Genomic DNA, 24,675 nt, shown 5'->3' with positions numbered 1-24,675 from the left:
ACTTCCTTCCTCCATTTGGCAGCACGAATGAGATGCTGACTGTATGCATGGCACTGTGAGACCCAAATGACCAAGACGGAAACTTTCCCTCATATGGTTTGGTGTCCTTAACGACCGGCATGGGAGGCCTGGTGTATGTTTAATCACAAGCAGAATGAAACGAGAATGGAAGGAGAGGGCGACTGCAGGGGTGGGCAGTCTTACTTAGGTAAAGCGATAGTTCTGTCTTCGGGAAATGCTGACCCCTAAAATGGACACAGCGAGAAAAACACTTCCACAGGGCCCATATTTTGCCACAATTTTAGGGGATTCTCTACCATTGAAACCTACCCATGGCCCACAAGGCGAAGTCCTTGTTTCAGAGAGAGAGAATGATGTAATTCATACACTGATCACTATTATTATTATTGTTATTATTATTGTTTTGAGACAAGGTCTGTCTCTGCCACCCAGGCTGGAGTGCAGTGGCGCGATCTTGGCTCACTGCAATGTCCCCCTCCCGGGTTCAAGTGATTCTTGTGCCTCAGCTTCCCAAGTAGCTGGGATTACAGGCACATGTCACCACACCCAGCTAATTTTTGTATTTTTAGTAGAGATGGGTTTTACCATACTGCCCAGGCTGGTCTTGAACTCCTGATCTCTTTTTTGTTTTTTGAGACAGAGTCTCGCTGTCTCTCAGGCTGGAGTGCTGTGGCGCGATCTCAGCTCACTATAAGCTCCGCCTCCCAGGTTCATGCCATTCTCCTGCCTCAGCCTCCTGAGTAGCTGGGACTACAGGCGCCTGCCACCACGCCCGGCTAATTTTTTGTATTTTTTAATAGAGGTGGGGTTTCACCGTGTTAGCCAGGATGGTCTTGATCTCCTGACCTTGTGATCCACCCGCCTCGGCCCCCCAAAGTGCTGGGATTACAGGCGTGAGCCACCGTGCCCAGCCAGAACTCCTGATCTCAGGTGATCCACCTGCCTTGACCTCCCAACCCAAAGTGCTACAAAGGACTACAGGCATGAGCCACTGCCCGGCCTGAACACATTATTTTCTAAGCACTTACGACTTGCTAGGTGCTGGGACTGCAGCCGTGAGCGAAACGACGTCCTTGTTCTTAAGGATATTGTGATCTGGTGGAGTAAAGCAGCTAGCACACAGAGAGGCAAGACAGAGCACCCGATTATCCGGTGGTATGGGCAGATAATGTAAGCAGGCACCCAAAATGTGTCCCTTCCAGGCACAGCAGCCCCAGGACACTTTGCTGAGATCTGGAAGGTAGGGAGGCATCAGCCATGCCCTGATGCAGAAGAGCATTCCAGGCAGAGGGAACGGCAATGTCATTTCAATTCCGGGAACTGAAACATATCGGATGAGGAGGGGTGGGGGAGATGGAGTCAGAAAGGTGGGTTGGGGCAGGGTGAGAAGTCTCAAGGCTATTGGAAATGGTTTTGGGGAGTGAGGGGCGGGTAAGGACTCCTTTTCCAGCACAAGGACCCAGCAATGTGAACAGGACAGACTTGACCCAGTTCTTTTGGAGCTGGGAGTGTTAGCACTGAGGAACGTATCTGAGTCACAGGACACCAGAGTGTGTTAGCGGCAGTGAGTCCATACGAGTCTGCAGCAACCTCAATTCTTGCCTCCTCCGAAGAAAGAATTCGACCAAGGGGGCCTAAGGCAAAGGGAGGCAAGTTCTAGAGCAGGAGTGAACGTTTGTTAAAAAGTTTTAGGGCAGGAATGCAAGGAAGTAAAGTTCGCCGGGAAGAGGGCCAGGCGGGCAACTTGAAAGAGTCAAGTGCCCAGTTTGCCATTTGACTTGGGGGTCTTATATGCTGGCATGCTTCCAGGGTTCCATTACTTCTCCCAATTCTTCCCTTGGGGTAGGCTGTCCCCTTTGCCGTGGCCTGCCGGCACTTGCGAGGGGAGCATGCGCAGTGTGTTTACTGAAGTTGTCTGCATGCTCACTTGAGGCGTTATTCCCTTACCAGTCCAGCGTTCCTAGAAGCAGGTCACAGACCAGTTAAACTCTGCCATTTTGCCTCTTAGTATGCATGCTTGAGCCCACTCGCCCAACTCCTGAGAGCTTATCGCAAAGCTGCTGATCACATTTCTGGTGTTTTTTTATCTACGGGGAGCCTGCCTTTCCCTGGTGCTGGCTACAACCAATTATTATTTTGGAGAGACAGTTTATCACCTGACCATCACCTGATGGTGGCCTGACATTCCTGGTTGGGGGGGCACCCTCTCCTGCCCTGCTTATGTCTGACTGCCTACTGTAACAAGGGCAGACAGAGGGCAAAGTCATTTTACAAAATGCATCTCCACAGGTGAAAGGGGGAGGGTGGAGGCATCCTGGGCCAATGGAGACAGGAGAAAAGGCCCTAGGCTGGAAAAATCATGGGCCCCTGTGCAGATAAAGTGTCACAAGTGGGGCTTGCACAGACCGGAAGCAGCTGCAGGAACACTGGCCATCTGCCAAACAGAAAACGAGACTAAAAGTGTTTCAACAAAGTCATGAGAGATGGAGGAAACCTGCTAGTGTTTGGGAAAACATTGAAACTGAGCAAAACCAGTGCATTCAAACATTTTCTCTGAGATTGAAAACTGTATAGATACAAGAAAACTATGTATGTGTGTATGTATACATGTATGTGTATATATATACACACATACATATATACATATATATGTACTTGTCATATGCCAGGTGCTAGGCCATATGCCAATATATTATTATTTAATTTTTATGTTTTATTTTTTGTAGAGATGGGGTCTTGCTATGTTGCCCAGGCAGGTCTTGAACTCCTGGTCTCAAATGATCCTCCTGCCTCACCCTCCCAAGCAGCTGGGATTACAGGCTTGTGCCACCACCTCTGGCTAATTTTTAAAAATATTTGTAGAGATGGGGTCTCACTATGTTGCCCAGGCTGGTCTCAGATTCTTGGGCCCAAGTGATCCTCCTGCCTTGGCCTCCTAAAGCACTGGGATTACAGGTGTGAGCCGCCATACCCAGCTTAAGCTATTACTTTCATTCACATCCTTACTGTTGCTTTTGACAGCTTCCTGGGATTCCTTTTGGCACTTATCTGTGTCCTGTGTGTAGTGGCCCCAAAAAGATAAGTTCACATCTTAACCCCCTTCAAAGCCTTATGGAGGTGACTTTGTTTGGAAATAGGATCTTTGCAAACATGATTAAGTGAAGGATCTAGAGATGAGATCATTGTGGATTAGTGTGGGCCCTAAATCCAATGACAAGTGTACTTAGAAGGGCAGAAGACAATGGAAAGGAGGCCTCGTGAAGAGGGAGGCAGAGACTGGAGTGACTAGTGTATCTCCACACCCAGGAACACTGGGGGTCGTCAGCAGCTGGGGAGAGGCATGGAACAGATTCTCCCCTAGAGCCTCCGGGAGGAACCAGCCCTGCCTGCCAACACCTTGACTTTGAACTTCTGGCCTCCAGAACCATGAGATAATATATTTCTATTGTTTTAAGCCACCCAGTCTATGGGAATTTGTTACCACAATGTTGGGTAATGAATACAATGTATATAATTAATAAGTTCGCATCTACCACCGAGGGTCTTTTTTTTTTTTTTTTTTTTTTTTGAGACAGAGTCTCGCTCTGTCACCCAGGCTGGAGTGCAGTGGCCGGATCTCGGCTCACTGCAAGCTCCGCCTCCCGGGTTTACGCCATTCTCCGGCCTCAGCCTCCCGAGTAGCTGGGACTACAGGCGCCCGCCACCTCGCCCGGCTAGTTTTTTGTATTTCTTAATAGAGACGGGGTTTCACCGTGTTAGCCAGGATGGTCTCGATCTCCTGACCTCGTGATCCACCGGTCTCGGCCTCCCAAAGTGCTGGGATTACAGGCTTGAGTCACCACGCCCGGCCCCACCGAGGGTCTTGCTGATATTTTATAAGATATTGTGGGGAAGAAGATCAGACACTTCAGGGGACCCCTGGCTGATCTTGATTCTACCACTTACTGCATAACTTTGGACATGTTCTGTGGCTTCCCTGGGCTTCTGTCTACTGGGGAGACCAGTGGTTTACATGAAATATGTGAAATACTCCACCACTGCTAACAGCTGTGATTTCCACGGTCCTGGCTACCATCTCACAGTCAGTCAAATGGCTCTGGCAGGCAGGGTCCTCTGCACCCTACTTTAAATGGGAAACTAGGAAAGGAAAGGCGCAGGAGGAGTAAGTTTCAGGACAGTGAGGTCTAGATGGGGAACGTCATTCCTTGGAAAGTTCCAAGTTTCTAATACAACAAGGTTGCTTTTTTTTTTTTTTTTTTTTGCTTTTGTTATTTTATTTATTTATTTATTTATTTATTTACTTATTTTTTGAGATGGAGTCTCACTCTGTCACCCAGGCTGGAGTGCAGTGGCATGATCTCGGCTCACTGCAACTTCTACCTCCCAGGTTCAAGCAATTCTCCTTCCTCAGCCTCCTGAGTAGCTGGGACTACAGGTGCGCACCACCATGCCTGGCTAATTCTTTGTACTTTTTTAGTAGAGACAGAGTTTCACCATATTGACCAGGTTGGTCTCGAACTCCTGACCTCGTGATCCGCCTGCCTCGGCCTCCCAAAGTGCTGGGATTACAGATGTTAGCCACTGTGCCTGGCCAATTTTTAATTTTTTTCTTTTTTCTTTTTTTTTCTTTTCAGATGGAGTCTTGCTCTGTCACCCAGGCTGGAGTGCAGTGGTGTGATCTTGGCTCACTGCAAGCTCCGCCTCCCAGGTTCAGCCATTCTCCTGCCTCAGCCTCCTGAGTAGCTGGGACTACAGGCACCCCGCCACCACGCCTGGCTAATTTTTTGTATTTTTAGTAGAGATGGGGTTTTACCATGTTAGCCAGGACGGTCTCGATCTCCTGACCTCGTGATCCACCCACCTCGGCCTCCCAAAGTGCTGGGATTACAGGCGTGAGCCGTGGCGCCTGGCCCAATTTTTTGTTATTTTTTAAACACACCGGTACATCACCTTAGCTTGCTTTTTGTTTGTTTTTAAAATTAGAGATGGGGTCTCACTATATTGCCCAGGCTGGTCTTGAACTACTGGGCTCAAGTGATCCTCCCGTCTTGGCCTCTCAAAGTGCTGGGATTACAGGCATGAGCCACCACGCCGGGCCAAGGATGACCTGCTAAGAAGAGGTAATGGGGGGATTTACGATCTGACAAAGCCCAACCAGTGTGGACCCTTTCTGGGCTCAGCAGGCACAGCACCAGGGTGGACCCCTTCTGGGCTCAGCAGGCACACCTCCTGGAGCTATGACACTTCAGGGGCCTACAGAAATGTTTTCATTGAAAGTTCTTTTAAAAGAAAAGAGGAGAACAAATGGGATCATGATGACAATGTAATAGCAAATCCATCCTGCATTACATTTGTCGTTATACCAATGTGGTCATAAGTATAATTTCATTTTCTCTTTTTTATGGAAGGAGGTGTCCACGGAAAGCACCATGCATCCCTGGACAGGCCACCAGGAGAGAGATGGATGCTGAGGACCAAGAACGCTTGGCCAGCCTGAGCAAGGCATTTCAAAATCCAGGCCAGCAAGGGAACAGAGAGGCCCAATTTGGAGAGCAGTCCTGGCCCAGCCTGCTCTCTCTGCCCTACCTGTCACCAAGTCACCATCATCCCGTGAGGGGCACTGTCCCCGAAACAGCAAACTCAGTTGCTTGCTGTGACAGGCACTGCTAAGGTATTTAATCCTCCCAACAGCCCTATTAGGCAAGGGCTGTGAGAGTTGTCATTGGACAGATGGGGAAACTGAGGCTAAGAGCACCCCTGCACGGTGCCTGGTATACCATAGGTGCTCAGTAGATATCCTCTGAGTGTGACCTGGGTGAATAAAGGGAAGTTAAGTCCTGTGCTGGGACGTAAACCAAGCACTGGGCTCCAGACCCCCTGCTAGAACCACCACCCTCCGGGCTCAGCACATGGGCCAGGCCCTACCCTGGTGATGTTTCTAATCCTTACACAGAATCTACAAGGCTGATCATACCAGCTCCGTGTCCAAATGAGGAAACGGAGGCTCAGAGACACAAACGCACCTGACCAGCTTCCACCTGACTCCACAGGCAGCTTCCTTTCCCTCCCTCCGCAGACTCATTTGATGCAAAACCGGGGTTTGTGTTTGGAGGTTTCAGGGAGGGGCCCAGGGCTTGTGGCTGGGGGACCTGGGGAGGGTCGAGCCAGCAGCGCATGTCCAGGCAGCCTTAGTGTTTACCTGGGGCCTCCTCGTCCGAGCAGATCACCCAGCGGTGGCAGAAAACAATAAATGGCTGCCTGCTGGCCTGGGGTGGGTGGCGTGGGTGGGCAGGGGGGACAGCTGTCCAGGCTCACCCTGGCCCAGCCTTCCTAGGCTGTGGGTCTTAGGGAAATCAGGTTTCGGGGCACAAGAGAAGGGTCTGGGGGTGAATCCATGCCTTCCTTTCACCAGGTTCCCCTGGGGGAAATGAAGGGAACCTCAGACCTGAGTGCCCCTCATTGGCCCTCACCTTGGATAAGTCTGGTCATCTCCCTCAGCCTCAGTTGGTCCACCTGTAAAGTGGGGCCTTTGGAGACAGGAGTTACAAATTCCATACTTCCTGACTGTGGACCCTCATGCCAGAATCAAAGCCATGCTGGCCTCAGTCTCCTCATCTTTATTATTTTTTGTTATTTTTTATTATTATTTTTTTTGAAAGGCAGTTATGCTGTGGCCCAGGCTGGAGTGCAGTGGCACGATCTCAGCTCACTGCAACCTCTGGCTTCTGAAATCAAGTGATTCTCCTGCCTCAGCCTCCTGAGTAGCTGGAATTAGAGGCGTGCGCCACCACGCCTGGCTAATCTTTGTATTTTTACTAGAGACAAGGTTTCACCATGTTGGCCAGGCTGATCTTGAACTCCTGACCTCAGGTGATCCACCCGCCTCGGCCTCCCAAAGTGCTGGGATTACAGGAGTGAGCCACCACACCCTGCCAGTTTCCTCATGTTTAACCTGGGGATAATGATGCTTGTCTCAAGGGCTTGTCCTGGAGAACAGACATGTGGGCAGTGTCCGGCATCATTAGACAAGTACATCAATTTCTTAAACTTGCACCCTGAGGCTGGGCCTGGAAACATGCATGTTCACAAGTGTCCCTGGAGGTTCTCACCACAGGGTCTGGGGATGTGACAGCTACAAAGAGTTCTCAAAGTACTTTTTGCTCTCATTTCTTATTTTTTTTTAACCACGAAGCTACCATCCACACACGCTGAAGCACAACACCCAGGACAAAGGGAGGTGTGTTCAAGTGCTAATCCCCTCCCTTTCTTTAATCCAACCTTCAGGGAAAAACAATGGTGAAACAATTGGTGTATATTTTACATTTTGCCCTCTTCTCACATGAACACATTCAGAAATAGTTCGGGTTTCCTCTTCTAGTTTTATTTTTAAATTTAATTATTTGTTTATCTTTCACTCTTTTTGCTTGTTTGTTTCTTTGCTTTTTAAAGGGAGGGTCTTTCTCTGTCACCCAGGCTGGAGTGCAGTGGTACAATCATAGCTCACTGCCGCCTTGAACTCCCAGGCTCCAGTGATCCTTCCACCTCAAGCTCCTAAGAATCTGGGACTACAGGCACATGCCACCATGCCTGGCTATTTTTTACTTTTTTATTTTTTGTAGAGATGGGGTCTTGCTGTGTTGCCCAGACTGGTCTCAAACTCCTGAGCTTAAGTGATCCTCCCACCTCAGCCTCACAAAGGGCTGGGATTATAGCTGTGAGCCACTGTGCCTGGCCTATTTTATTTTTTGTAACCCAGGCTAGAGTGCAGTTGTGTGATCATAGCTTACTGCAGCCTCAAACTCCTGGGCTCAAGCGATCCTCCCACCTCAGCTTCCCCAGTAGCTGGGAAGTACGCTCAGCAATGTTTTGTATTTTGTGTAGAGATTAGGTTTCATCGTGCTGCCCAGGCTGGGCTTGAACTGGGCTCTAGTGATCCTCCCACCTCAGCCTCATCAGTAGCTGGGATTACAGGCGCACAACACCTTGCCTGGCTTTTATTTTTTATTCTAATTTTATTAAAACAGGGCTCATAACCATCCATGTTTTCTGCATCCGTTTTGACAGCCTCCTATGTCGATACACTGAGCACAAACACGTGCTGCAAATGCCTCGAGACTGCTACGCTGGAAAGATGGGGCTTTTCACCACTTTTCCAGGTGGGGAAACCAAGGCCCCAGCCTGAAGTGAGTCCGGGCAGTGGCGCTGCAGCTGAGAAGCAGAGCGTGCTGACTGGGTAAGCGGCCGTTTGTTGCCAGGGCCATGCCCATGGCGTGGCAGTCTTAGGCTCTGCTGCCATTCCCCAGGGAGGGCACATGCAAGAAGCTGGCTGTGCCTCTGCCATGGCCTCACGTGCCCCTCTCCCCTGCCCAGGCAGCAGGCAGTGGCTTTGGGCCCCTCCTCCCCGTCGGAACGACTAGCTGCAGAGCCAGACCGCAGACCAGGCGGGGAAAGTGCAAATGAACCCCAGCTGGCGGCTGAGTTTCTCTTCCCGTCAAGCAAGTGCCTTATCATACTGGTGCAAGGCAAAGAAGGGGGTGGTAGTGTTGGGGGAGTCTGCAGGAAAGGGGGGAGCCACTGGGGCTGTTTTTATTTTCTTGAGGGATAAGTTTACACGTGAAAATGCATAAACTATGTTGCCTTTAAGTGTCCGGCTTGATCATTTTTTATACCTATATAGTCACTACTCAAATCAGAATCAAGGGCACCCTCAGCCTCCAGAAGATTCCCTGGGGCCCCTTCCTAGTCCACAAGCAAACCCCTGCCCCGCTAGCAGAGGTAACCACTGTTGTGCCGTCTATAAATAGCAGTGAAATTTGCCTGTTCTTAAACTGCACATAAACCAATCAGTCACTTGGGATGCGTCCTTTCTTGTCTGGTCTGTTTCACACAACACAAGACGTGGGAGAGGTGTGCATGATGTGGCGTGTGCAATGGTTTGCAATGTTTTCTTGGGGAGCAGCGTCCCGTTGTATGGAGGCACTTCAATTTGTTTATCCATTCTCATTGGTTTTTTTTTTTTTTTTTGAGATGGAGTCTCACTCTGTTGCCCAGGCTGGAGTGCAGTGGTGCGATCTTGGCTCACTGCAAGCTCCACCTCCTGGGTTCACGCCATTCTCCGGCCTCAGCCTCCCGAATAGCTGGGACTACAGGCACCCACCACCACACACAGCTAATTTTTATGTCTTTTTTAGTAGAGACGGGGTTTCACTGTGTTAGCCATAATCTCGATCTCCTGACCTCATGATCCCCCACCTCAGCCTCCCAAAGTGCTGGGATTACAGGTGTGAGCCACCGTGCCCGGCCCATTCTCATTGTTGATGGATATTTGGGATGTTTCCCAGTTTGGGATTATTAGGAGCAGAGCTCCTATGAATATCTGTGCACAGATCTTGATGGGCACATGCTTTCTTTGCTCTTGGGTAAATACCTGAGAGTGGGACTGCAGTGTCTCAGTGTAGATGAATGTTTAACTTTATAAGAAGCTGCCCATGGTTTTCCTGCCTGGCTGCCAGAGCTGTTTTATGAGCTCAGAGGTGTGACTGGTACAACTGCTTTGGGGGCCCCACTCCACATCAGAGCAAATCTACAAAACACATCCATGGGCCATGTTAAACATAGATTTTAGGTGTAAAACTACTCTTCAGAGAGGCTTTTCTGATTTTGCTTTTTGAAGTTATTTGGCCCCGAGTGAACGCTTTGCTGTGTGGCCTGCTGGAATTTCCCGGCAATGTTATTTGGGTAGTCTGACAAGAGACAGTGGAACCCCCAAAGTGTTTTTCATTTCCAGTGAGATTTTTATGAATAACGTAGTCCTTCCCCTTCCTCTGAGGGTTTGTGAATTCCTATTCACCCCTCAAAACCCCACTCCAAGGCCCACGCCTCCCCAAGTGACAGTTCACTTTCCATATTTATTTGTGTAGTTCTTTGTTTACTGTAGGCCTCCCTTTGATGAGGAGCCCCCTGGGAGTGTCAGGCTCTCTGCTGTCCCCCCAGCACCAGCACAAGTCCTGGTGAACACTTGGGACATTTAAGACTTGCCAAATAAGTGAAAAACCCAGGTTCTGAGTGCAGCCCCTCAGAGCCTTTCACCCCCACCCCAGACTCCTCCACAGAGGGGAAGCCTGAGACTCTCTGTAGGGACTCTACTAGGTCATACAGATGCCGAACTCCAGTTGATCTCTCTAATTACAGGGCCCACAGGGCCGGCGGTATAGACAGGTCACCCACTCCACCCGGCTGGGTGTGGGGAGGAGCTGTCCTGTCTGGAGGTGAGAGGGGCCCAGAGGTCCCACAGGTCCTTGCAGGGCCCAAGCAAGGCTAGGTCAAGATGCTGACTCTGTCTCATAGCCCTTCCCCGACTCCTCACCTGAACACCTCTGGCCATGTGGGGTCTTTTCCAGGTTTGCCCATTGTTATTGTTAATTGAAAAAGGAATAGGGCTGGTCATGGTGGCCCACGCCTATAATCCCAGCACTTTGGGAGGCTGAGGTGGAAGGATCATTTGAGCCCAGGAGTTTGAGACCAGCCTGGGCAACATGGTGAGAACCTGTTTCTATTTTTTGTTTTTTAATTTTTTTTTTTTTTTGAGACTGAGTCTGGCTCTGTCGCCCAGGCTGGAGTGCAGTGGCCGGATCTCAGCTCACTGCAAGCTCCGCCTCCCGGGTTTACGCCATTCTCCTGCCTCAGCCTCCCGAGTAGCTGGGACCACAGGCGCCCGCCACTTCGCCCGGCTAGTTTTTTGTATTTTTTTAGTAGAGACGGGGTTTCACCGGGTTAGCCAGGATGGTCTCGATCTCCTGACCTCGTGATCCGCCCGTCTCGGCCTCCCAAAGTGCTGGGATTACAGGCTTGAGCCACCGCGCCCAGCCTGGATTACTATGTAACAATATGCAACTTACTACTATGTAACAAGGCAAATAGAAGCTCAAGGCCCCTCTCTTCATCCACATGTTTATGATGTACCCCTCAGCAACAAAGCAAGTTATTATGTGAGACATAGAGTGTGATGCCAGACCAAGATTTCAACACCCCAAAATTGTTCTCACTGTTCGGGGACACAAAGCTGTCAACACCTCAAGACGGTATTCTGATCATTTGGGGACACATACTTACACATGTAAAGATGGACGTGGAATGGATAAACACCAGTGTCCAGGGAGAGGAGGGATAGGAATGACAGATGGAAGGGGTAAATGAAGGCTTCAAATCAATCTGCCGCGAATGTTTTCTAATTTAAGCCAGGGATTGGAGATGAGATACTGTGAATACCTAAGAAGCTTCATTAAAATAATTTTGTGTTTTTGTTTTTGTTTTTTTTTTTAGACTGTCGCCAGGCTGGAGTGCAGTGGTGCAATCTTGGCTCACTGCAAACTCCGCCTCCCCAGTTCACGCCATTCTGACTCAGCCTCCCGAGTAGCTGGGACGACAGGCGCCTGCCAACATGCCCGGCTAATTATTTGTATTTTCAGTAGAGACGGGGTTTCACCGTGTTAGCCAGGATGGTCTCGATGTCCTGACCTCATGATCCACCTGTCTCGGCCTCCCAAAGTGCTGGGATTACAGGCGTGAGCCACCGCGCCTGGCCATTAACATAATTTTTAATGGACACATGCTCTCTAAAAAATGATTCAGGCTGGGTGCAGTGGCTCATACTTGTCATCCTAGCACTATGGGAGGTTGAGGTGGGTAGATCGTTGGAGCCCAGGAGTTCCAGACCAGTCTGGGCAACATGATGAAACCCTATCTCTATAAAAAATAAACAAAATTAGCTGGGTGTGGTGTGGCACGCTTGTAGTCCCAGTGGGAGGAATGCTTGAACCCAGAGGCAGAGGTTGCAGTGAGCTGAGATTGCACCACTGCACTCCAGCCTGGGCGGCAGAGTAAGACCCTGTCTCAAAAAACAAAAACAAAAAAAATCATTTAAATAAACGAATTAAACCAAAACAAATGTTTCCTTTTAATGTTTTTAAAAGCAAAAAGCCCCAGCGTGTAGGTCCACCCCATGCCAGGGTACAGCGTGGCTGGCTCTAGCTTTGTGGTCACAGCAGTGCTGTGATCATCTGTCTCGTATGTAGCCTCTGCTCATCCATGTGAGTTCCTTTTCTTTTCCTTTTTTTTTTTTTTTTTTTTTTTGACACGGACTCTCGCTCTGTCACCAGGCATGCTGGCTTTGAAGACAAGGGAAGGGGTCATGAGCCAAGGAATGCAGGAAGCCTCTAGAAAGATGAGGAAAAACAAAAGGTGGAGAGCGGATTCTCCCCCAGAGGCTCTGGAAAGGAATGCCATCCTGCTGGTACTTTGATTTTAGCCCCTTAAGACCATTTTGAAATTCTGACCAGCAGAACTACAAGATAATATGACAGGCATAGCAGCTCATGCCAGTAATCCCAGCAGTTTTGGAGGCTGAGGTGGGAGGATCGCTTGAGCCTAGGAATTCGAGACCAACCTGGGCAACACAGGGAGACCTGTTTCTATATAAAATAAGAAAAACAGTAGCTGGGCACGGAGGCAGGCTTCCATTCTAGCTATTCAAGGAGGCTGAAGAAGGAGGATCACTTGAGCCTAGGAAATAAAGGCTGCAATATGAGCTGTGATCATGCCACTGCACTCCAGCCTGGGTGACAGAGGGGGAAAAAAAACCCATAATGAACTCGTGTTGTTTTAAGTTACAAAGTTTATGGTACTTTGTTATAGCAGCAGCAAAAAACTAAATCAGTGATCCTGGCCAGTCTCCTGATTGTAAACCCTGACAATGCCCATATGTATCACTTCCAGGCTAAATGTCACACTCAGATATTCAGCTGCCTACTTACTGGACGCCTCTACTGAGATGTCTGAATTCTGGACCCTCCTCTCGAGGCTTCTTCACCCACTGGAGTTGGTGGCAATGCTATCCTTCTAGGTACTTGAGCCCAAAGTCTCGGAACCAGCCTTAACTCTTCTGTCCCTATCGCTCCCCTCATCCAGGCTGCTGGTGAGTCCTGCTGGCCCCATCTTTAACACACAGCCGGATTCTGACCACTCCTCACCATCCTCCTCTACCACCTGGGTGAGCCTCCACGGCGTCATGCCTGTGTGACAGGCACAGCCTCCCTGCCTCCACTTCTGCCCCTACATTCTTCTCAGCACAGGAGCAGAGGAGTCCTTAAGACAAAGAGCGTCACTCTTGTGTTCCCCATTTCATTTGGTGTAAAAGTTGAATCCTCAGGGAGGCTGATAAGGCCACCTATAACGTGGTACCCCCCTCCCACCTCCGTGACTTCATCTCCTACCAACTCCCACCTCTCTCTGCTCCAGCCATGCTGGCCTTGCTGTTCCCTGGGCACAGCAGAACGGCTGTGCATCCCCACCCCAGGGCCTTTGCACATGATGTTCCCCTCGTCTGGAGCACTCTTCCCTGGTTTCCTCATGACTGACTCCCTCACTGCCTTCAGGATCTGCTTAAATGTCACCTTCTCAGCACGGCCTGCCCTGAGTACCCTGAATTGCCACTTATCCCAGTTACCTCCATAAGGCCCAATGGTTCTCACTGTGCCCTACTTTTTCTGTTTTCCTTTCAATGTACAGTATCGTTTATCCATCTATCATTCTTATTGTTTTGCTCATCTCCTGCACTAGAACATAACTCCACGAAGGCAGGGATTGTATTGTTCATGGTGTTTAAAATAGTGCCCAGCACAGAGGGCAATAAATAAATAAATAAATAAATAAATAAATAAATGACTGGAAAGATATCGGGGTAAGGTGGGGGTTATCTTTGTTGTTGTTGTCGTTTTTTGTTTTGGTTGGGGGGACAGAGTCTAGCTCTGTCACCCAGGCTGGAGTGCAGTGGCACGATCATGGCTCACTGCAACCTCGACCTCCCATATTCAAGCAATCCTCTTGCCTCAGTCTCTAGTAGTTGGGACCACAAGCCTGCACCACCAAGCCCACCTAATTTTTGTGCTTTTTGTAGAGGTAGGGTTTCACCATGTTGCCCAGGCTGCCCTTGAACTCCTGGGCTCAAGTAATCCTCCTGCTTGAGCCTCTCAAAGTGCTGGGACTACAGGTGTGAGCCACTGTACCCAGACTTTAGAAAGGTTAACAATTCTAAAGCCACCATACATGCAGAGTGAAAGGGAACAATTAAGTAAATGGATGGAGGATGATAGGAGCCAGGCTTCCCACTGTTACAGATGAGCAAGGAGAGGTATCTAGAATGATCCATGTGATGACCATGGATTAGAGTTGGAGATGTTAGTATAAACAGGTTTAGCTAAAACAGTATCATAGATGGTTACATATAGAAATATAGATTTGTGTACATACAGGTTAGTATACACACAGATTTCCCTGTTCTGTCCACTAAGAGGGCCAAGAAGCAACAGCACCCCATAGCCATGAGCACATCTTGCACCCAGATCTTGGTTTCTAATACCATTTACCAATGAAAGGAACCAGGGTTCCTTGGAGAAACAGCTGATTCTAGGTCTAAGATAGGAAATAGACAAGATGAGCCTGGAGCATCTTGTGGTGCCAGAAAGTTAAGGAAGTCCTCAAAATCTCACAGTGATGGAGTGTGTCACAGGGACACGGGAGACAACTGAAAGGCACCCAGTGGCCAATGCTGGAACAATTTGAACAACAAAATACAGTAGAATTGGATTACACCCAAAGTATACAGGATCCATGGATCCATACTGATATAAATGAATGAATCAATAAATGGAGAAGAGACAAATCTGCAGTGCAGAAACATTCCAATAAGTGATGAAGATGCCCTGCCCTCAAGGAGGTGGAGCTTAACTCCCATCTCTTAGGTGTGGGCTGCACAGAGTGACCTCCTTCTGAAGAGCACAGTATCAAACGCAGGGGAAAACGGTAGCTCTGCTGTAAAGAAACCTGACAAGCACTGCCTCAGCCAGGTATCAAGTTAGTCCTCCTGAGAGCACATCCCCTTTGTAGGAAGTGAGGAGAAGGGCACTCACCTCCTAGCTCTTCCTCCCAGAACACATAACCCCAGTCTAGTCATGAGAAAAATATCAGTCAAATCCCAATGGAAGCCAGGGACAGTGGCTCATGCCTGTAATCCCAACACTTTGGGAGGCCGAGGTGGGCAGATGACGAGGTCAGGAGTTCGAGACAGCCTGACCAACATGGTGAAATCCCGTCTCTACTAAAAATACAAAAAATTAGCCGAGCATGGTGGCATGTGCCTGTAATCTAAGCTACTCAGGAGGCTGAGTCAGGAGAATCACCTGAACCCGGGAGGCAGAGGTTGCAGCCAGCTGAGACCGTGCCATTGCGCTCTAGCCTGGGCAACAGAACGGGACTCCATCTCAAAAAAAAAAAAAAAAAAAAAAAAAAAACTCAATTGAGTGACACTCTACAAAATACCTGACCAAATAAACAACCTAACGATGCATCCTAAAGAACTAGAAAAGGGCAATCCAAATCCAAAATCAGTAGAAAAAAAGAAATACAGATCAAAGGAGAAATTAATGAAATTGAAACAAAATAATACAAAAGATCAACAAAACGAAAAGCTGGTTTTTTAAAAAGATAAAATTGACAAACCTTTAGCCAGACTAAGAAAAAAAGAGAGAAGACCCAAAGAAACAAAATCAGAGATGAAAAAGAAGGCATTACAACAGATACTACAGAAATTCAAAGGACCATTGGTGGCTACTATGAGCAACTATATGCCAATAAACTGGAAAATCTAGGAGAAACAGATCAACTGATGGACACAGACAACCTACTAAAAGTGAATCGTGAAGAAATCCAAAACGTGAACAGACCAATAACAAGGAATGAGATTGAAGCCTTAATACAAAGTCTCCCAGGAAAGAAAAGCCCAGGACCTGGTGGCTTCACTGCGAAATTCTACCGAACCCTTAAAGAAAAACTACCAATCCTACTCAATCAAACTATTCCAAAAAATAGAGGAAGAGGGAATATTCACAAAATATCTGACCAGTACTTAAAATTGTCAGCATGATCGGTTGGATGCGGTGGCTCATGCCTGTAATCCCAGCACTTTGGGAGGCCAAGGCGGGTGGTTCACCTGAGGTCAGGAGTTGGAAACCAGCCTGGCCAACACGGAGAAACCCCATCTCTACTAAAAATACAAAATTAGCTGGGCATGGTGGCGCACGCCTGTAATCCCAGCTACTCAGGAGGCTGAGATAGGAGAATTGTTTGAACCTAGGAGGCGGAGGTTGCAGTGAGCCGAGACTGCACCACTGCACTCCAGCCTGGGGGACAAGAACAAATCTCCCTCTCAAACAAAACAAACAAACAAACAAAAACTGTCACTGTGATCAAAGACAAAGGAATGTCACAGCCAGAGGAGCCTAAAGGGAGATGGGATCGTGGAACAGAAAAACATTGAGGAAAAACTAAGGCAATCTGAAGAAACTATAGACTTTAGTGAATAATAATGCACCGCTACTGATTTAAGAATTGTGAAATGCACTATCCTCCCGTAAGATGTTAATAGTAGGAGAAATTGGGTATGGTACCCTGAACTGGATCTTGGAACAAAAAACGAGCGTTAGTAGAAAGGCTGGTGAAATTCAAATAAAATCTAGAGCCTGGTTGGTAAGTATTAATGTGCCAAAGTTGGTGTTTTAATTGTGACAAATGTGCACCAGTGATGTAAAATGTTAACAATGGGGGAGACTGGGTGAGAGATATATGGGAATCCCCTTACTACCTCTGCAACTTTTCCCAAAAGAAAAAGTTTATTTATTTACTTTTGAGCTGGAGTTTTGCTCTTGTTGCCCAGGCTAGAGTGCAATGGTACGATCTTGGCTCACTGCAGCCTCTGTCTCCTGGGTTCAAGCGACTTTCCTGCCTCAGCCTCCCAAGTAGCTGGGATTACAGGCATACACCACCATGCCCGGGTAATTTCATAGTTTAGTAGAGATGGGGTTTCACCATGTTGGTCAGGCTGGTCTTGACCTCCTGACCTCAAATGATCCACCCACCTTGGCCTCCCAAAGTGCTGGGATTACAGGTGTGAGCCACTGTGCCCAGCCAGAAAAAGCTTATTAAAAAAAACAAAAATAGCCTCACAATTAAATAGAATCATGGCATACAGTAAGTGCTTAGAAATGGTAATGGGTATTACTATTCTTCTCTTTTCTTTTTGAGACAGGGTCTTACTCTGTTACCCAGGCTGGCAAGCAGTGGCAGGATGATGGCTCACTGCAACCTCAGCCTCCTTGAGCTCAGGTGGTCCTCCCACTGGCGTAGCTGGAACTACAGGTGCATATCACCACACCCAGTTAATTTTTGTGTATTTTGTAGAGACGGAATTTCACCATGTTGCCCGAGCTGGTCTTGAACTCCCGGGCTCAAGTGATCCACCCACCTCGGCCTCCTAAAGTGCTAGGATTACAGACATTCTTTTCTTTTTGTTCATGGAAATAACTCATTCAACATTTAGTCACATGTCTTTACCCTTACAGAAAAAAATCCCCCCAAAATACAGAAATGAATAAAGCAGAAAGTGAAGCCTTCCATTATTCCACTTCCCACTGTCAGGTCAATGTATTATAGTCTAGACTTTTTCCTCTGTGTATGTGAGTGTTTATTTCTAAACTTTTTTTTTTTTTTTTTTGACACGGAGTCTCGCTGTGTCGCCCAGGCTGGAGTGCAGTGGCGCGATCTCGGCTCACTGCAAGCTCCGCCTCCCGGGTTCAGCCATTCTCCTGCCTCAGCCTCCTGAGTAGCTGGGACTACAGCCTCCTGCCACCTCACCCGGCTAGTTTTTTGTATTTTTAGTAGAGATGGAGTTTCACTGTGTTAGCTAGGATGGTCTCGATCTCTAACCTCGTGATCCACCTGCCTCAGCCTCCCAAAGTGCTGGGATTACAGGCGTGAGCCACCGTGCCCAGCTATTTCTAAACTTTTTACAGACATGACATGACACCCTACATTTTAGCAACTCACTCAGTTTCGGTATAGCATAGACTGATATGTCCACATCGCATCACTCTCCAGGGTTCTGAATGCCTGTGACCTAAGCTACAACATGGCAACAATTCATTTACCATTTCCTTAAGATGAACATTAAGCTATTTCTAATTTTCCCCCACAAACAATGCTTTAATGAACACCCTCCATCTCACACCTCTGTGAACACGCAGGAGAATTTCTTCGGGAGAAATCCCTGACTATGGAATTGTGGGTATGATGGCACGTTTAAAACACTGTCATCTTATTGCCAAATTATCCTCTCATTATTCTGGGAATGAACTGCCTGCATTCACCCCTCCCAGAGGCAGAGCGGGGCACACATCCCCTACCCCTGCCTTCCTCCTTTGGTGACATCTCTCCTTGAACAGGGTGGGGTGAGAGGCCACTGTGACAACACAGATGTGGGGGTCGGCAGAGGGACAAGCCCTGTGGCTGCCCAATTAGGACCTCAGGGAACAGTACTGGATGTCCCCTTCTGAGAGTTAGCACGTATTTAACTGGCAGGAGTCTTGGTGATTCCTAATCGCCAGTGCCAAGGACCATACCAAACAGAAGTAGGGTGGGTGGCAGGGAGAGGCTAAACGTCATTTTAAAAATCACAATAACATGATTTTAGATTTGGAAAAAGTCAAGAAAAGAACCTTATTGTACAAAGCATCCATTTGCCATTTACTTACTCATTCAACAAATATTTCAGTTCCTTTTAGTTCAGGTTATTCTTAGGATTGCCACACTGAACAAAAGAAAGTCTCAATGAACTTCCACCCCACTTGGGGAGACAAATTATAAACACAGTATCAGTGAGTGGCAAGTACGGTATTAGAGTAACAGCCAGCTGCTGTGACAAACCCAAAATTTCAGATGACCACTGAAGGATTCAGGACCCCAGATGAAGCCAAATGTCCCCACCGCCTAGCTCCAGGGCATCCTCATTCCAGAACTTAGAACTAATCTCTGTGGCTGGACAAAGTGGCTCACGCCTGTAATCCCAGCAAGTGATTCTCCAGCCTCAGCCTCCTGAGTAGCTGGGATTATAGGTGAGTGCCACCATCCCAGCTAATTTTTGTCTTTTTAGTAGAAACAGGGTAACCCACATGGTCTCAGAGGAACTTGATGGGATGTCAAAGATTGACAGTCACCCTGGACCGGGTGTGGTAGCTCATGCTGAGGCAGGTGGATTACTTGAGGTCAGGAGTTCGAGACCAGCCTGGCCAAAATAGTGAAACCCCCTCTCTACTATAAATACAAAATTAGCCAGGCGTGGTGATACATTCCTGTAATCCCAGCTACTCAGGAGGCTGAGGCAGGAAAAATGCTTGAACCTGGGAGGTAGAGGTTGCAGGGAGCCAAGATGGTGCCATTGCACTCCAGCCTGGGTGACAACAGCAAAACTCCACCTAAAAAAAAAATAGTGTTAGAGGACTGGGGGTAACAATTTTACATCAATCTAGACCTCAATCAATTAATGAAAAGTTACTGCTAACCTACTATGTGCTACTGTATCCCTCTTAGTAACAGTAGACTTTAGCTTCAAATTCATGGTTTCCCCGTCTTGCTAGGGTCTGGGGTGGGCTCCATCCCCTTTGGGGAAGACAGTACTAACTGTCTACCTGGTATCCACCAGTCCCTTCTCCTTTCTAGGAGCCCTGCTTTACCCCAGGGGGCAGTGTGCTTTTGCAGGGAGGCCAATGATCAGAAGGGGAAGTTGCTGGACAGGGCATCTGGGAAAGCTCTTCATACCACGAGGATTCCATCAAGGCTGCCGTGAGTTATGACTGTGCTGCTGCACTCCAGCCTGCGCAAAAGAGCTAGACCTTGTCTCTAAAAAAGAGACAAGAACTCCCTTCGCCACCCCTCCTCCTTCTCCTTCCTGCTTGCATGGTGGATATGGGTGGGACTCCAGCAGGGCCAAGTTCAGCCCTTAGTGTGCCTTTGTTCAAATTTGGACAAGACTTCTGCTGTGGGCAGTCAAATTAGGAAAAAGACAGCTCCCATGGGCTGAAGCATCCCCTTGAGTGCAGGGCCTGGGGTGGCAAGCAGACCATGGGCTGCATTTCAGTCCCCACTCAATCCCTTTGGCAGGGAGCTTGGAGCAGTACACAAACTGCACAGCTGTCCCCAGCAGCCCTGATCTTGGACTATGAGGCAACTTTGAGGACGGAAAGCACTTGCTGAAGGCAGAGCTGAAAGACAAAAGCCTGGACCCTTGATAAGGATGGAGCCTCACACCAGCCCTGGCTGACCTCCCTGGGTTTTCTTTTGTTCTTTAAAAAAAAATTTAATAATCTATTTTGAAATAATTTCAAAATTTCAGAAAATTTGCAAGAACCCCTGACAAAGAGCTCCCCTTTACACAGATTGGCCAATTGTTTTTTTTTAAAATATCTTTTTTATAAGTTTTTTATTTTTGTAGAGATGGGCTCTATGTTGCTGAGGCTTGTCTCAAACTCCTGGGCTCAGCCAATCTTTCCAAAGAGCTGGATTACAGGTGTGAGCCACCGTGCCTGGCATAGCCAGTTGTGAATGTTCTATCACATCTGTTCGGCTCCCCCCCCATCTCTCTCTCCTCTCTCTCCCTTCTCCCTCTTTCGCTATGGGTAAATCCTTGAGAGTAGTTGGTAAACATATGTCATCACCCCTAAATCCTCCAGCATGTGTATCCCCCAAACAGGGACAATCTAATGACCCCCCAGATCACCTCTGGCTCCTTAAGAAAAACACAGAACTTCCACCCAACTCACTCATTTCGGTTTTCTGTTTAAGTAGACAAACCAATTCTAACTGCTCCCCTCTTTACCCCTAAAAGACCCACACCATGCCCAGTGCCCCACACCACACTTTGCTCCAATCCCTCACACCTGTTAGCACCTTTTGGCCTCAGAGCTTTTCGTGTTTGCAATTGAACTGAAAGCCACGTAACATAAAATTCATCATTTTAAAATGTGTAATTCAAGGCCCAGCACTTTGGGAGCCTGAGGAGGGCAGATCACTTGAGGTCAGGAGTTCGAGACCAGCCTGACCAACATGGTGAAACCCACTCTCTACTAAAAATACAAAAATTGGCCGGGTGTGGTGGCAGGCATCTGTAATCTCAGCTACTTGGGAGGCTGAGGCAGGAGAATCGCTTGAAGCAAGACGCGGAGTTTGCAGTGAGCCAAGATTGTGCCACTGCACTCCAGCCTGAGCGACAGAGTGAGACCCTGTCATTCATTCATTCATAAATAAATAAATAAATAAACTGTGTAATTCAGTGGCATTCAGTACAGTTACAATGTTGTGTAACCACCGCCTCTACCAAGTTCCAAAGCATCAGCCCAGAAGGAAGCCCGGCACAGCTGCTCCCTGTTTCACCCGCCCTGGTCGTCCCGATCACCTTCTGTCTCCACGGATCCCCTGCTGCCTGACCCTGCATAGAAACAGAACTGCACATCCAGCGCCACCTCAGAACATTTGCAGGAGCAGCTCTTTCTTCCCAGGTGCTCCTCCCTCCTCTTACTCTGGCACTCTTTAGGGTTCACTTCACCAGCACCCCTTTGGGGCTCTCCCTGGAGCCCCACCTGAGGTCAAGTTCTCCCAGTACATATCCTCAGAAGCCTGAGCTTTCCATGATCAGCATTTGTCACTATTACAATTATCCTTCAGGGCTATTTCATTCATGCCTTCTGTAGTTAGATTATAAAGTCTATTAGGGGTAGGGTGTGGTGGCTCACACCTGTCATCCCAGTGCTTTGGGAGGCAGAGGCAGGAGGTTTGCTTGAGGTCAGGAGTTTGAGACCAGCCTGGGCAACATAGGGAGAGCCCGTCTCTACAAATAATAATAATAATAATAATAATAATAGTAATAATAATGGCCAGGCAGGGTGGCTCATGCCTGTAATCCCAGCACTTTGGGAGGCTGAGGTGGGCAGATCACCTGAGGTCAGGAGTTTGAGACCAGCCTGGCCAACATGGTGAAACCCTGTCTCTACTAAAAATACAAAAATTAGCTGAGTGTGGTGTTGCAGGCCTGTAGTCCCATCTACTCGGGGGGCTGCAGCCGGAGGTGTGCTTGAACCCAGGAGGCAGAGGTTGCAGTGAGCCAAGATTGTGCTATTGCACTCCAGCCTGGGCAACAGAATGAGACTCTGTCTCAAAAATAAATAAATAAATAAATAAAATAAATAATAAAGAAATTTTAAAAAACAAAAAAATAATAATACTCCTTAACAAGGGCATGTCTGTCTTGTTTATCACTATATACCAGGGCCTAGGCCAAAATCTGGCATGGAGCAGGCCAAAATATTAACAGTAATATTTTGTTAATTGAATAACTAGATGATTGCTCCCATGGAGGAATCATCTTGTATTGCCCCGGCTGTGACATAGGCAGCCCCTACACTCGGGGGCCTACCCGCCCCTCACATGCCCATATATGGACATGATGCAGGCCACCTGGCCATGGTTTGTGAGGTCCCAGCCCCTTTGCCCTCACAATGACCAACAGCCTCCTGGCATCTATAAGAGGCTGCAGAGCTGGCCCCTGACTCACAGCCCACAGAGTTCCACCTGCTCACAGGTTGGCTGGCTCAGCCAAGGTGGTGCCCTGCTCTGAGCATTCAGGCCAAGCCCATCCCGCACCATGGCCAGGTACAGATGCTGTCGCAGCCAGAGCCGGAGCAGATGCTGCCGCCGGAGACGAAGATGTCGCAGACGAAGGAGGCGGAGATGCCGGGCACGGAGGAGAGCCATGAGTAAGTGGGCCCAGCTGAGGGGGGGTTGGGGCTGGGGCTGGGGGCTCTCGGGGCCCAGTCTTCCTCTCACCACCTTTCTTGGTCTCACCAGGGTGCTGCCGCCGCAGGTACAGGCTGAGGTGTAGAAGATACTAATTGCACAAAATAGCACGTCCACCAAACTCCTGCCTGAGAATTTTACCAGACTTCACGACCCTCTTGCCACATCTTGAAAACGCCACCATCCAATGAAAATCAGGAGCCTGCTAAGGAACAATGCCGCCTGTCAATAAATGTTGAAAAGTCATCCCACTCTTGTCTCCTTGTCCTTGAGAGGGTAGGCTCAGGGGGCAGGAGGGCTCAGGGATGAGCAGAGGGGGAAAGGGCCTGGGCATGCGACAGGGGAAAGATGTCGGTGGGGGGGACATGAGAGACAGTTGTCACGCTGGGTTTTGTTACAAACTCTTTTTTTTTTGAGACGGAGTCTCAATCTGCTGCCCAGGCGGGAGTGCAGTGGCGCGATCTCGGCTCACTGCAAGCTCCGCCTCCTGGGTTCACGCCATTCTCCTGCCTCAGCCTCCCGAGTAGCTGGGACTACAGACACCGCCACCACGCCCAGCTAATTTTTTGTATTTTTAGTAGAGACGGGATTTAACCGTGTTAGCCAGGATGGTCGCGATCTCCTGACCTCATAATCCACCTGCCTCAGCCTCCCAAAGTGCTGGGATTACAGGCGTGAGCCACCGTGCCCAGCCATTGTTCCAAACTCTCAGTAGTACCAACAAGTCACAACCAACATCTGCCTCCCCAAGTCACAAACAGAACCAGTCTCCCAATTCACAACCAGAACCTGCCTCCCAAACTCTCTTAACAGATCCCTACCCAGTGGGGTGCTGTAGCCAGGTCTCTCGAGTTTGAGGACCCACTGTGTACATTTCCGCACTCTGCTTGGTGACCTCATCTTGGCAGCTTGAAATGGACCATGGAGTATTTACAGAAATTAGCAATGCTACAAATCTGGGTTCCCTCCATCCCTGGAACCCCAAAGCCAGTTAAACATTTACCAGCTGGAACTCAAGATTGAACCAGCTCATCCTATCTGACCTGTCCCCTAGCTGCCCACCCCGGTAGCTAAAATTTCCATTCTTCAACAAAGGAACTCTTAGGTTAAAACTTAAATAGATTAAGCCAGTCACCATCAGGAAAATTAAATTCAAAACTGTTTATTCCTCATTCCATGCTAGAAGTTTTCAGCCCCATTTGTGTACAGAGATAACTTGTCCAGGTAGCAGCGGACCTGAACTTTTCACATTTAATCAAGTGCCATTAAGGAAGTTTCTTATCTGCGATCCTGTAAACTCAAACATTTTTGTTAACCACTGGTTTCTTTACTCTCTGGGGCACAGTTTCACAGCCTTATGTCCACTTGAGGAAACAAAGGTTAACTTGTCCGTCGGATCGGACCTAAGTCCACACTCAAGCCGTATGATATACTACCTATACTAAAATTTCTAAGGCAAGGGTTTAAGACCCCAGTGAGATTTGGGGAAGGATCAGGAGTGAAGCAGCCACCCAGACACAAGAAATCCTAATGGGCACTGGTCTACTTGGCTCACTCACAGCCTAGGAAAGCCCACCTCTCTGATTCCTTGACACAGGCCCTGGGTTACAGTCATTTCATGATGGTAAAGCAAACCCAAAGCATTTCAGCAGAGACCAGAGGCTCTGAGACCCAGTTCTCTGAAGTGACAGGGCCCACCAAGCACCTCAGAAATGTCACGGTATGACTTCTGTTTATGGGGCACCAACTGTGTGCCTGGTATTCTGCACAAATCACTTCCTTTTTTTTTTTTTTTTTTTGAGACAAGGTCTCTCTCTGTCACCCAGGCTAGAATAGAGTGCAGTGGCGCAAACACAGTTCACTGCAGCCTCAACCTCCTGGGCTCAAGTGATTCCCCTACCTCAGCCTCCTGGCCTCCTG

The 24,675-nt window shown here is 48.4% G+C and overlaps 1 protein-coding gene and 1 non-coding gene across 3 annotated transcripts in view; one reads left to right on the top strand and one right to left on the bottom strand.

The window, feature by feature from the left end:
* Positions 1-24,675, bottom strand: part of LOC105467764 (uncharacterized) — a 142,700-nt gene that overhangs the window by 88,378 nt on the left and 29,647 nt on the right. The gene's annotated exons all lie outside the window — the stretch shown is intronic.
* On the top strand, positions 22,512-23,001 carry LOC105467769 (protamine 1). The gene is made up of 2 exons (XM_011717471.3): positions 22,512-22,715; positions 22,807-23,001. The coding sequence occupies exons 1-2, from the start codon at positions 22,604-22,606 to the stop codon at positions 22,848-22,850; spliced, it is 156 nt and encodes a 51-aa protein (XP_011715773.1). The 5' UTR covers positions 22,512-22,603; the 3' UTR covers positions 22,851-23,001.

Source organism: Macaca nemestrina, chromosome 18, assembly GCF_043159975.1.
Source record: "Macaca nemestrina isolate mMacNem1 chromosome 18, mMacNem.hap1, whole genome shotgun sequence".
In the NCBI taxonomy this organism is placed as follows: domain Eukaryota; kingdom Metazoa; phylum Chordata; class Mammalia; order Primates; family Cercopithecidae; genus Macaca; species Macaca nemestrina.
This window is presented reverse-complemented; position numbering and strand designations above follow the sequence as displayed.